This window comes from Podarcis tiliguerta (genome assembly GCF_965153285.1).
Source record: "Podarcis tiliguerta genome assembly, chromosome: 3".
NCBI classification, from domain to species: Eukaryota; Metazoa; Chordata; class Lepidosauria; order Squamata; family Lacertidae; genus Podarcis; species Podarcis tiliguerta.
Window position 1 is genome coordinate 78,221,849 of NC_139536.1, and position 11,626 is coordinate 78,233,474.

At 42.8% G+C, this 11,626-nt stretch overlaps 1 protein-coding gene across 1 annotated transcript in view; it reads left to right on the forward strand.

Annotated features, from left to right (window-relative positions):
• Window positions 1-11,605, forward strand: part of SNX14 (sorting nexin 14) — a 34,547-nt gene extending 22,942 nt beyond the window's left edge. The window contains exons 17-28 of the mRNA XM_083432370.1: window positions 240-432; window positions 771-854; window positions 984-1,084; window positions 1,347-1,458; window positions 3,374-3,414; window positions 3,546-3,665; window positions 4,263-4,386; window positions 5,720-5,884; window positions 6,160-6,255; window positions 8,075-8,166; window positions 10,814-10,870; window positions 11,401-11,605. Of these exons, the coding sequence (XP_083288496.1) occupies window positions 240-432; window positions 771-854; window positions 984-1,084; window positions 1,347-1,458; window positions 3,374-3,414; window positions 3,546-3,665; window positions 4,263-4,386; window positions 5,720-5,884; window positions 6,160-6,255; window positions 8,075-8,166; window positions 10,814-10,870; window positions 11,401-11,406 (1,191 nt within the window). The 3' untranslated portion in view covers window positions 11,407-11,605. The remainder of the gene's footprint in view (window positions 1-239; window positions 433-770; window positions 855-983; window positions 1,085-1,346; window positions 1,459-3,373; window positions 3,415-3,545; window positions 3,666-4,262; window positions 4,387-5,719; window positions 5,885-6,159; window positions 6,256-8,074; window positions 8,167-10,813; window positions 10,871-11,400) is intronic.
• The last annotated feature ends 21 nt before the right edge of the window (window positions 11,606-11,626 follow it).

Genomic DNA, 11,626 nt, shown 5'->3' on the forward strand with positions numbered 1-11,626 from the left:
CAAAATGAGAGTGCCCCTAAACATTTTTTATAGAAAAAAAGCACTGGGTTTTTGTTGTTTGTTTCATACAGTACAATTTAATACTTTGTTTTGTCAGTTTTGAATTGTAAGCTTTCCTGAGCTCTGCGATTATAGTCAAAAGGCAAGATACATTTGTTCACATATGGAAACACATTTTAAGTTACCTTGAATAAAATAGGCTCAAAATGGTCTCTTGATGCATGAATCTTCCACTGTAGATTGAAGAAGGCATCGTGGTAATGGAAGATGATTCTCCCGTGGAGGCACTTAGCACGCCTAATACCCCTCGCAATCTTGCAGCTTGGAAAATTACCATCCCATATGTGGACTTCTTTGAAGACCCCCCTCTTCAAAGGAAAGAGAGGATTCCTGTATTTTGCATTGATGTGGAAAGGAATGACAGAATGGCAGGTACTGGTACCTTTACAAGTGTATGCCTATTTACCCTACCTGCCTTAATACTCTTGATTTGCCAGCTCTGGTGCACACTCATTTTATCTTAGTTGTTTTCGACATTGCACCTGTTAGGATGACTGGGGTATTTCCTTTTGTATTTATAGTTTGACTGCAGCAGGATATTATTGCTGCTGTTGCTGATAATAATAATAATAATAATAATACCACCACACCTTCTGAGGACTTTTTCCATATTGTCTTACACTTGTACATTTGCCTGTAGAACTTTTTTTTAACCCTTCTTGGATGAACAAGAGGGAAAAGTAAAAAAAATAATCTCTGTGTATTTTCAGTTGGTCACAAACCTGAACACTGGTCGGTCTACAGAAAATACCTTGAATTTTATGTTCTTGAGTCAAAGCTAACAGAATTCCATGGTATGTTCATTTCCTACCCTCCTGTGGAGGTTAAAATAGCATTTTACTTTGATAAAATTTACACTATAATTTTAGTGCAAGTGAAAATAAATCTCTTTAACTGTATTTTACATATTATGCTATGATCAGGTACATTCCCTGATGCACAGCTTCCTTCAAAGAGGATCATTGGACCAAAGAACTATGAATTCTTGATGTCAAAGAGAGAGGAGTTTCAGGAATATCTGCAGGTATGAAGAAGCTTCACTTGACATGTACTTATTTCTGTGGATAGCTTGGGTTGCTCCTCATCAACTTCCCATTCTCTCACTGTGTACATTTTCCATCTGATACTCACCCAACACATTTTGAATGACCATGATCTCAAATGGCATTTTAATTCAAATTGTATCTCATGATTTTTACCTCGCAACATTTAACAGTTAATTTCCATTCCTAGAGAGAAGCTAATTTGAGTGTAATTGCTTGTTTTTCTTTTTCTCTCCCTCAAAGAAACTTTCACAACATCCAGAACTAAGCAACAGCCAGCTTTTGGCTGACTTCTTATCCCCTAATGGTGGAGAGACTCAGTTTCTTGATAAAATGTTGCCTGATGTCAATCTAGGTATGTAAACAACAACAACAACAACCCTATAGCTGAGGGCAAAATTGCAAATGTTGGATTCTAACCAATTAAAACATTCCTTCACCTCCTGCCACACACCCACAACTGCTTTCTGCCACCCATCTAAACCAGCTATGATTCATATGATTGGAGAGTAGAAAATTAGAAGTTCCCATGTGCATATAGAAATCTTTCTCTTGGGTAGCTAATACTAAATAGTATATAGTTGTACCTTGGATCCTGAACGCCTTGGTAATCGGATGTTTTGTCTCCTGAATGCCGCAAACCCGAACGTGAGTGTTCCAGTTTGCGAACATTCTTTGGAACCCGAACGTCCAACGGGGCTTCTGGTTGGCTGCAGGAATCTCCAATCAGAAGCCGTGCTTTGGATTCTGAATATTTTGGAAGTCAAATAGACTTCCGGAACAGATTCTGTTCAACTTCCAAGGTACGGCTGTGGTTTAAAACTCAGTTACGTTATCCTAATGATCCAGGGGTGGTCCCATTGGCAGAAGGAAAGAGGTGGTTTTTTTAGCCAGTTCTCCCGGAAAAGCAAGATCCAGAGCAGCATGGGAGGCGATATGGAGGCTGAAAGAGGTAGGAGGCATTGGAATGAATTGCCGATTTTAACAGCGTGAGCCTCTGCTCTGTCAGAGTCCCTTCCACAGACTGAGGGAGCCCTTCATTCTTGGAAAAGCAAGTTTGGATCCAAACATTCGTCATCATGTAGATAATAACATGCGTGTTCTCTTATCTCACCTTCCAAGGCATGACTTACGGGATGGGTGTTACAGACAAGTAGGCAATTAGATAATTAGGCCATCTGTCACAGATGCTTTAGCTAAGATTCCTGCATTGCAGGGGGTTGGACCAGATGACCCTTGTGTCCCTTCCAACTCTAAGATTCTTTGGTAATTCTGAGCAAAATATGACATTACTTAGTATGAAATATTAACGCAGTGAGACTTAAGTAAATAATAATAATAATAATAATAATAATATATTATTATTTATACCCCCACCTTCTGGCTGGGCTTCCCCAGCCACTCTGGGCAGCTTCCAACAAAATATTAAAATACATTGGTACCTCGGGTTAAGAACTTAATTTGTTCTGGAGGTCCGTTCTTAACCTGAAACTGTTCTTAACCTGAAGCACCACTTTAGCTAATGGGGCCTCCTGCTGCTGCCGCACCACAAGAGCACGATTTCTGTTCTCATCCTGAAGCAACGTTCTTAACCCGAGGTAATATTTCTGGGTTAGCAGAGTCTGTAACCTGAAGTGTATGTAACCTGAAGCATATGTAACCCGAGGTACCACTGTACAGTAATGCATCAAACATTAAAAGCTTCCCTAAACAGGGCTGCTTTCAGATGTCTTCTAAAAGCCTGGTAGTTGTTGTTCTCTCTGACATCTGGTGGGAGGGCGTTCCACAGGGCAGGCACCACTACTGAGAAGGCCCTCTGCCTGGTTCCCTGTAACTTGGCTTCTCACAGTGAGGAAACCACCAGAAGGCACTCAGCGCTGGACCTCAGTGTCCGGGCAGAACGATGGGGGTGGAGACGCTCCTTCAAACTAAGTATATATTTTATCTGTTTCATTGCATGCATGAAATACTTAAGTATACACAACAGCAACGATGGCTTTGAATGATAGGAGGTGCAGTCAAGATTAAAAAGAGAATTGAGCTTTTAAAAAGAGCAGGTGACAAACTTTGCAGATTGCATCCAGCCAGCTGAATTCTACTTTGAGTAGACATTGAAATTAATATACTCATTAATTGCAGGGATTCTACTTTACGTATGACGTAGCTGGATATAACCCAATTCTATAAAATAATTGGAGGAACATAGTTAATGCTATGTTATTGCTAATGCGAATCATTGCTTATTTTTCCCTACTGTTTTTCATTTGCAGGTAAAATTATAAAATCTGTCCCAGGGAAGCTAATGAAAGAGGTGGGTATAAGTTAATTAATTGTGTTTGTAATTACTATGTCCCCTCCCACCCAAAAACTAGTAGTAGATTTGTCCCAGAGAGCTTTTCTTTTGAAAATGTTCCATTACAGCTATTGTTTGGTTAATTTCAGAAAGGCCAGCACTTGGAGCCATTCATTATAAATTTTATTAACTCCTGTGAATCTCCCAAGCCTAAGCCAAGTAAACCCGAGCTTACTATTCTCAGTCCTACTTCTGAAAACAACAAAAAGGTATGTGGTATGTCTGCTGAGGTGAGAAACAAAATCAGATATTGTAAACACAACCTTTTATCAATACCTATTTATACCATAACTTTCGTCTGATTGAATAAGCTGTAAAGTCTGTAGACTGGGAGCCAAAGAGCTATACTTAGGCACACTCCAAATCTAGTAAGAGTTTGATTCCCCTCTTAAACAGCAGGTCCCCCTCATCCCATCTCACAAACTGCCTTTGAAACTTTCCCTCCTTTTCAAAAGACATGCCCTCGTACATAGCAGGGCAGTTGCTGCTGTTTGAGAGGGAGAAGTCTGTAAACCATGAAGACTTCATTTTGGCATAGCTGAATTGCAAGACTAGGGTTAATGGTTGACATGGCTAAAAACTGAGTAACGCTGATGTTTCAAACTTTCAGATAATTTCATTCAAAATAATAGAACATCCTTTTTATGGTAATATTGGATAGCATTTCAAAACTTCTGACCGCTTCAGCTATTCTGTTGTTGCCAGAGAAAAGTGATGCGGCTTCCATTAAACCTGCAAATTACTGAAGAACGGGGTGTTTTTTGTGTGATGTTGCTGTTTGAAAACTTGATACTCTCCTGTTTCAGCTTTTTAATGACCTGTATAAGAATAACGCAAACCGCTCAGAGAACTTCGAGAGAAGACAAATTCAGAACTACTTTATGGAAATGATGACCGTTGAAGGAGTCTATGACTACTTAATGTACATTGGTGAGAAATCACGTCTTGGTTTTTCTTTTTCAGCAGAGGGCCTGTTAATACAGGAGGCTTATCTACAACATATTATGTGTGTGGGGAGTTTGTGCCAGGATCAGATAAATCTCATTTCAAAGATATGGGTGTGGAAAGTTTTGTTATTGGCACAATTCCCATGCTGACTCGATGTTTTTTCTCTCTCTCCTTCTGCAATGTGGGACTTTGATCACAACTATGCTGATGAAATTACAGCAGAAACAAAGAGAGAACACTTTTTGCCACACACAGAATTTTTGTTTCCAAAAATCACCACAATGTATATAAGGCCCCGGGATCTCTGAAGTTTGGGGAGAAATAAGATTGATGAGCATATTCAGTAACGGTGGGCAGTTTTTTCAGCCCTGCTGAGTAGGAGGCGGTGGCTGGAAGAAGAATGGGATTTAACTTACCATGTGTAGATGGTTCATCACAAATAGGAACCACTCACTAAAGATGGAACTCAGAGACCAGGCAAACCACCAGAATCCCCCTTTCCACAAAAAGAGTATTTGTCAGCAGCCAGGAAAGCTCCAGCAACTGCAGATTTTGGTATTCCCATGTTGTCTTCTGCACTCTCCCTTTACTTTCCTTATTAAATCAAGTATTTTGAAAAAGTTCTGTGCACACCCGTCATCACAGAAGGTGTGGCATAACACAATATGGCTGCCAGGGTGGGGCGGGGCATGGCATAACACAAATTACAGCAGAGTTGTCGCTGCTCCACTGGACAACCTGAGGTTTACCATGGTTATCTGGGTTGTGAAGATCACACAGTATTGATATCTCTCTCTCTCTCACACACACACGCTATTGCTATGAACATTTCTCCTGATAAATGATAAGAAGGTTTTGCCTCGTATTACAGGTTCTAAAATTTTTAGAAACCTGACTGAAAAAAATAAAAGCTTGGAATCTCAGGGTTGTGGTTCATCCTGGGAGCTCCAAAAAGGCTTTCATGGGCACTCTGGTCCGCAGCATGCCTGCAGTAGGTGAAGGCAGTAGCCTTGCCCCCCTGTTAGTCTCCACTTCTGGATCTCAGAGTGTTCTGACTTGTAGTGTGGAAGTTAATGCTTAGCTACCATGGCTAACAGCAATACGTGTGTCTTGTTGGCATTTTACAAATATCTGCAAGATGAGCTTTTTAAATGTAGTTTGTTTACAGTATATACATAACCATTTCCCCCCAACCATTGTTTAGAACATGGAGGCTTAATCGGAGCCTCTGTAGCTGCTTTGAAAGGTAAATGTGTTCCAAAAATACAAAAGCATGCCCATACACTAAATATATGTAATGATAATGACTTTGCAGGTAGGGTTGTTTTCCATATTCCTGATTGGCTTCACCATATCTTGATGGGAGGGCGAATTCTCTTCAAGCGCACCTTAGAGGAGTACACAGACTACTACCTGCAGCACAAGCTAGAGCAACTCTTTCAGGAGCATCGCCTGGTGTCGCTTATAACACTTCTGAGAGGTTAGTGGAAAGTTATCCCTTTATAAAAAGACTTGCTCTGTTTTGTACTTGCAACTTATTTTGGTACTTGCACAGTTGCCTTTTTTGTTGTTGTGTGTCTTTGCGTAAAGTAAAAACTAGCGCATACTTCAGCAAGAGCTGTTAACTAAAGGGCTTTTTTTAAGGTTAGTATCTTTTGCATTTAACTAACTGAAGTTCACCAAGTAAGATAATTAAAGCAACAGTCAACCTGTGCTGATAGCACCACAGCAAAAAATGGGTTTCTTTTGTTTCAGATGCTGTATTTTGTGAGAATTCTGAACCTCGATCTCCTCAGGATAAGCACAAGAGGGCAAAACAGACCTTTGAAGAAATGATGAAATACATTCCAGGTTCAGTATTTTTGCAGCATGATCTGTCAAGAGAGGCATGCTAAATGACCAGGCTGAATGGCACATGTTAATACAGATATCCAGGGGTGCACATTTTTTAAGGCATCTTGAAAGACTTGGGAGATGGTTTGAGATGCATTACATTTCTAAAACCTATGTGGACCGTAGAAATTCTCATGTGACAAATTTGGTGTGGGTTGTGTGTGTGTGTTAATATTGGCAGTGGCATAAGCATTGCTGGATTCTTGCAATTTATCGGCTGGAGCATCCTCTGGTCCTGCATTTCAGATACAGTGTCATGTCTTTGATAATTCATAGTTTAATGCTTCGAAAAGAGCACTGTAGGAGGATGGGATTCCCAGAATGCAAAGGGCATATTTGCTGAAGGTGTGCTTGCTGCTTTCCAGTAAAAGATGTCCCTATGCAGTCTCATTAGACAATCAGGAGGATTCCTTCATATCTGCTGCTAAGTGTATCGTTTCTGTAATGGTTCTAGGGGTTGCTCGTGCGTAAGCCGGTGCAAACACCTGGCTGGATTGCCTGAATGAACCTTTTCTGTCCGGACAGCCACTCACCCGTGGCTGTCTCAATCGCTGGCAGAATCCGTCAGTGGGCGTTTCTTGAACTTCTTCCAGCAAAGAAGCTCTTTGACGCCTAGTCTCCTCCTACTCTCTCTGCACAAAAGCCTTCTGCGCAAGGAGGGCGTAGGCAGCGGAGGACCTCTACTCTCCCCGCTGGTCCCCGGCAAGGAGTCATGGGACCGCCTCGCCGCTTCCCCCATCCGCCCCCCTTCTCCACTGGTGCTACGCTGATTCTCTTCCCCAGAAGATGGGCTGCCTCTCCCACTCCCGGGACGCTCTCCGGAATCCCCCTGGATTTTGCTCTCTCCCTCCGGCACTGATGGCAGTTCCCTGACAGTTTCCTAAGGTGCTTTCCCCAGCCCCCAAGTGCTCCTTTCTTGCTTGAGGCTCCTCTGTCTGGGCCTTTCTTGTGCTCAAGGTGTGGTGCAACCATCTTCCCACTTATGTAGAATTCTAAGAGAACATCCATTCTTCATACTATGCTGAGAAGGTGTGTGTCACATTCCTGGGACACTTTCCCAGTAGCATGGGTGCCCACAACTCCACAGTGTCACGGGCACACAGAAACATATTTGCTGCTAGCTGTTTGCCTTTTTATCTACTGTTTGCCCCCGCCTTGTAGTTTGAATCTAATGCTGCCCCTTGCCAAGGGTGCAAGGGACCCTAGATATGCCTCTGAGTGCAAGGGATTTTCTCTCTTAACTGTGCATGATATAAAGAACTTGTATTTGAACAAATTGTGGTGACTACAACAAGCTGACTTGTAAAGGACTTAACTCTTCTGTTTTATGGAACGCTCCACCTAAATTTAGTGAGACTTCTCTGACTTGACCTAAGTCATACTGCATTGTGCGTCCAGTAGAGGATTATCATTGCAGTTAACATAACTTAAGACTGGATAGGCACAGCCGGTTAATCATTACATTGGAGCAGAACATGATAATGCCTCTGTGCCCCCAAATGGGACACTTGTTGGTTCATGAACTTTGAGGCATGAAGTCACTCCCTTGTCAAACAATAGATGCTGTAGGAAATGTGCTGCTTGCCCCGACACAAACAATATGTCGGGGTGCTGATCTTGCCCAAATGTTTCAGGGAAACTGGGTGTCACCAGCTGATCTCTTTTGCAGAATAATCATTGTTGATAACTTAAAGCTCCGGGGATGATCTGGGCATTGACTTTCTACTCCTCCTTGTTTGAGTTGCCATAACTGGTTTCGTTTTGGCATTTTGTCCAGATTTGATAGGCAAGTGCATTGGAGAGGAGGCCAAATACGAAGGCATAAGACTTCTGTTTGATGGACTGCAGCAGCCAGTGCTCAACAAACAAGTAGGTGCTCTTACTCACAGCCATTATTTATAATGTTTTGAAATGACCTCCTTTTCTCTTCTGCTGGAGAGAAACCAGGGCCAAGGGCCGGTAGAGTCCAGTTCTTCTTCTTACAGTGGTCAACTATGGAAAGCTTGCAAGCCAAACATGAGCGCAGAAGCATTCTCCCCATTTGTGTTCCCCAGCAATTGATAATCAGAGGTATGCTGCCTTGGGCAGTGGCAGTGGAACATAGCCATCATGGCTAGTGATAGCCTTATCCATTAATTTCTCTAATCCAAGTTGGGGGCCACTATTACCTGCTGTGAGAGCAACCTCCAATGTTTTAACCTGGTGCTGCATGAAGAAGCCCTTTCTTTTGTCTGTCCTGAATCGTCCGACATTCAACTTCATTGGATTCCTCCATGTCCTAGAATTACAGTGGAGTGAAAAAGGCTTTTCTGTATTCACACCATGCACAGTTTAAACACCTCTATCATGTTCCCACCCCCCTTACCTTTTTTTCTAAATTCCCCTGCTGCTGCACAGCTTTGGATCCATTTCAGTCCGGTTTCTGTCCTGGTTTCGGGACCAAGACAGCTCTGGTCGCCCTAACAGATGATCTCTGTAGACAACTGGATCGAGGCTGGTCAGGACTGCTGATTCTTTTAGATTTGTCAGCAGATTTCGACGTGGTTGATCACGATCTTCTGGACCACCGCATTGCCACCGTGGGGATTCAGGGCACAGCCTGACAATGGCTGTGCTCCTTTATATCTGGCCGGGGACAGAGGGTGTCGCCAGGGAGGGAGATATCATCGCGCCACTCCTTGGTGTGTGGAGTGCCACAGGGCGCAATCCTTTCCCCGATGCTTTTTAACATCTTTATGTGCCCCCTTGCCCAGATTATCCGGAGCTTTGGGCTGGGCTGTCACCAATATGCTGATGACACTCAGCTCTATCTGCTGATGGATGGCCACACCGACTCAGCCCCGAACACACTGACCAGATGCTTGGAAGCTGTAGCTGGATGGTTTTGTGGGAGCCGATTGAAACTAAATCCTTCAAAGACAGAGGTCCTATGTCTAGGTCAGGATGGCATGGGGATGAGGGACCAACTCCCTTCTCTTGCGGGGGCCCAATTAGTGCCATTGCCTTCCATTAAGAGTTTGGTTGTAATCCTTGACGCCTCCCTTTCCATGGAGGCACAAGTTACAGCAACAGCCAAGGCGACATTTTTCCACCTTCGCCGCATCAAGCAGTTGGTCCCTTACCTTTCCTGCCCCGACCTGGCCACAGTGATCCATGCGACGGTCATCTCCAGGCTTGACTACTGTAACGCTCTCTACGCGGGGCTGCGCTTGAAACTGTCCCAGAAACTCCAGTGGGTGCAGAATGCTGCAGCGAGGCTCCTCACAGGGTCCTTGCCACAGGAGCATATTCACCCGGTGCTATACCAGCTGCAGTGGCTCCCGGTGGAGTATAGGGTCAGGTTTAAGGTGCTGGTTTTGACCTTTAAAGCCCTATACGGCCTAGGATCCTCATACTTACGGGGCCGCCTCTCCTGGTATGTCCTGCAGAGGACCCCAAGGTCCATGAATAATAATAGCTTAAAGGTCCTGGGCCCTAAGGAAGCCAGACTATCAGACTATCCACCAGGTCCAGGCCTTTTTCAGTGACTGCTCCGACCTGGTGGAATGCTCTGTCCCACGAGACTAGGGCCCTGCAGGACTTGATCTCCTTCCGCTGGGCCTGTAAGACAACTATTCCACCTGGTCTTCAATTTGAATTAACCTGATCCTCTATTCCCTTTTCCCTTTCCTCTTCTATGAAGAAACCCTTTCTGGTTAAATTCTTCTCTGGTCTCCTTGCTGGCCCTAGTAGGACCAACTTGGCCAGTTAGCCCTGGTGATCATTCAGTGTCTACTGACTGGGGTTTTTTCCTTCCAAAAATGACCCCTGAATTTTATTGATGCTGCATTTTATGCTGTATTCTATGCTGTTTTAAAGTCGCATTTTAATCAATGTTTTATACTTGCTGTTAGCTGACCTGAGCCCGGTTTTTAAACCGGGAAGGGTGGGGTATAAATAAAAATATTTATTTATTTATTTAGGAGAGAAATGCCAAATCTGTGATATTGGTGCCAAAATAAATTCAAATAGATAGCAGTAAGGTAGCTCATGGGATGTCAGTAGGTAGCTCATAGGAGCATAGGCAGGAAGGGTGGCAAGATCACTTGGGATTTGTGATGCCAGTGCCACTCCAGCTGTGGCATGACAAAATTCTTCGCTGTGACATTTCGGTGCAAGGTTAATAAAATTTGCCACTTGAGATTTGGCAGAATGATGGCACTAGATTACTGCCAGCTTATCTTGTCATGGCCAGGTATTCAAAGTGGCGTGTGTCAACAAAAATAGAACCTTTTAAACTACCGTAGTTTAAAATGGTTTCATCTCCTAGTATATAAGCCCTTAAAGGTTCATTTGCATCTGGGTGGGGTTGTACTTTTCTGTCAAGTGTACCGTGGGAGTCCTTTTAGGTTATTGTTCGGGATTTGTAGGTTATTTGTTCGCGATTCTTCTAAGCGGGGGCTTACTAATCACCTACAGTCACTGTAGTCTGTATTGCTAATTCCAGGATGTAATATATCTCTCTGTTTTATTTTAGTTAACGTATGTTCTACTGGATATTGGGATTCAGGAACTATTTCCAGAATTGAATGAGGTACGTTGTGACACAAAGTCATATTTATCTGTTTTAGTTGCCCTTCATGAAGGCATTGTGCTCATAATTTTAGTTGCTCTTTATGGTTCTCAGCTCTGCTATGCAGTCTGCACCATATGAATTTTAATAGTGATATGTATGCCATTCCTTTTCTAAAAAAAATTGTGCAAGGGGCTTGGAGCTACTTCCACTCACTGCAGTGCCATTTTCACAGAATACGCTGGTACATTGTGCCCCTTTACTCATCAGTGCGTAACTGAAGATTATGTTTGTTGCTACATCAGCCAGTTTGAAGCTATCGTTTCAGAACTTTGCACAGGGGACTTTAGATTTCACCATCCTGAATGGTTTTTGTGACGAACTGTGCTTATCTCAGTATTCCCCTGTAATACTCGATCACTTACACATTACACAACTTCTTAATGCATTGCTTTGAGCTTCTACTGTAATTGTATTGCCATTCCATAGCTGGATAAATTTAAATCACAGGTATTTTCTCTTTTTCTCTTCCCCAATACTGCTGTTGACAGGTTTAAAAGTATGCTTCCTCCGGATCATAGTGGATGAAAACAACAAAATACTGGATTAACTCCATTTTATAGATAGTTGCTATGTGCTAATTTATTGAATAGGTCATGTGTTTAGTCTTGTACATTTCCTTGTAAATAGAATGAACTTTGACTTCAAAAAAAAATATATTCGCTGAAGAAAGATTAAAGTTTATTACTGGCTGAATTTCAGTAATACCTCCCTGTC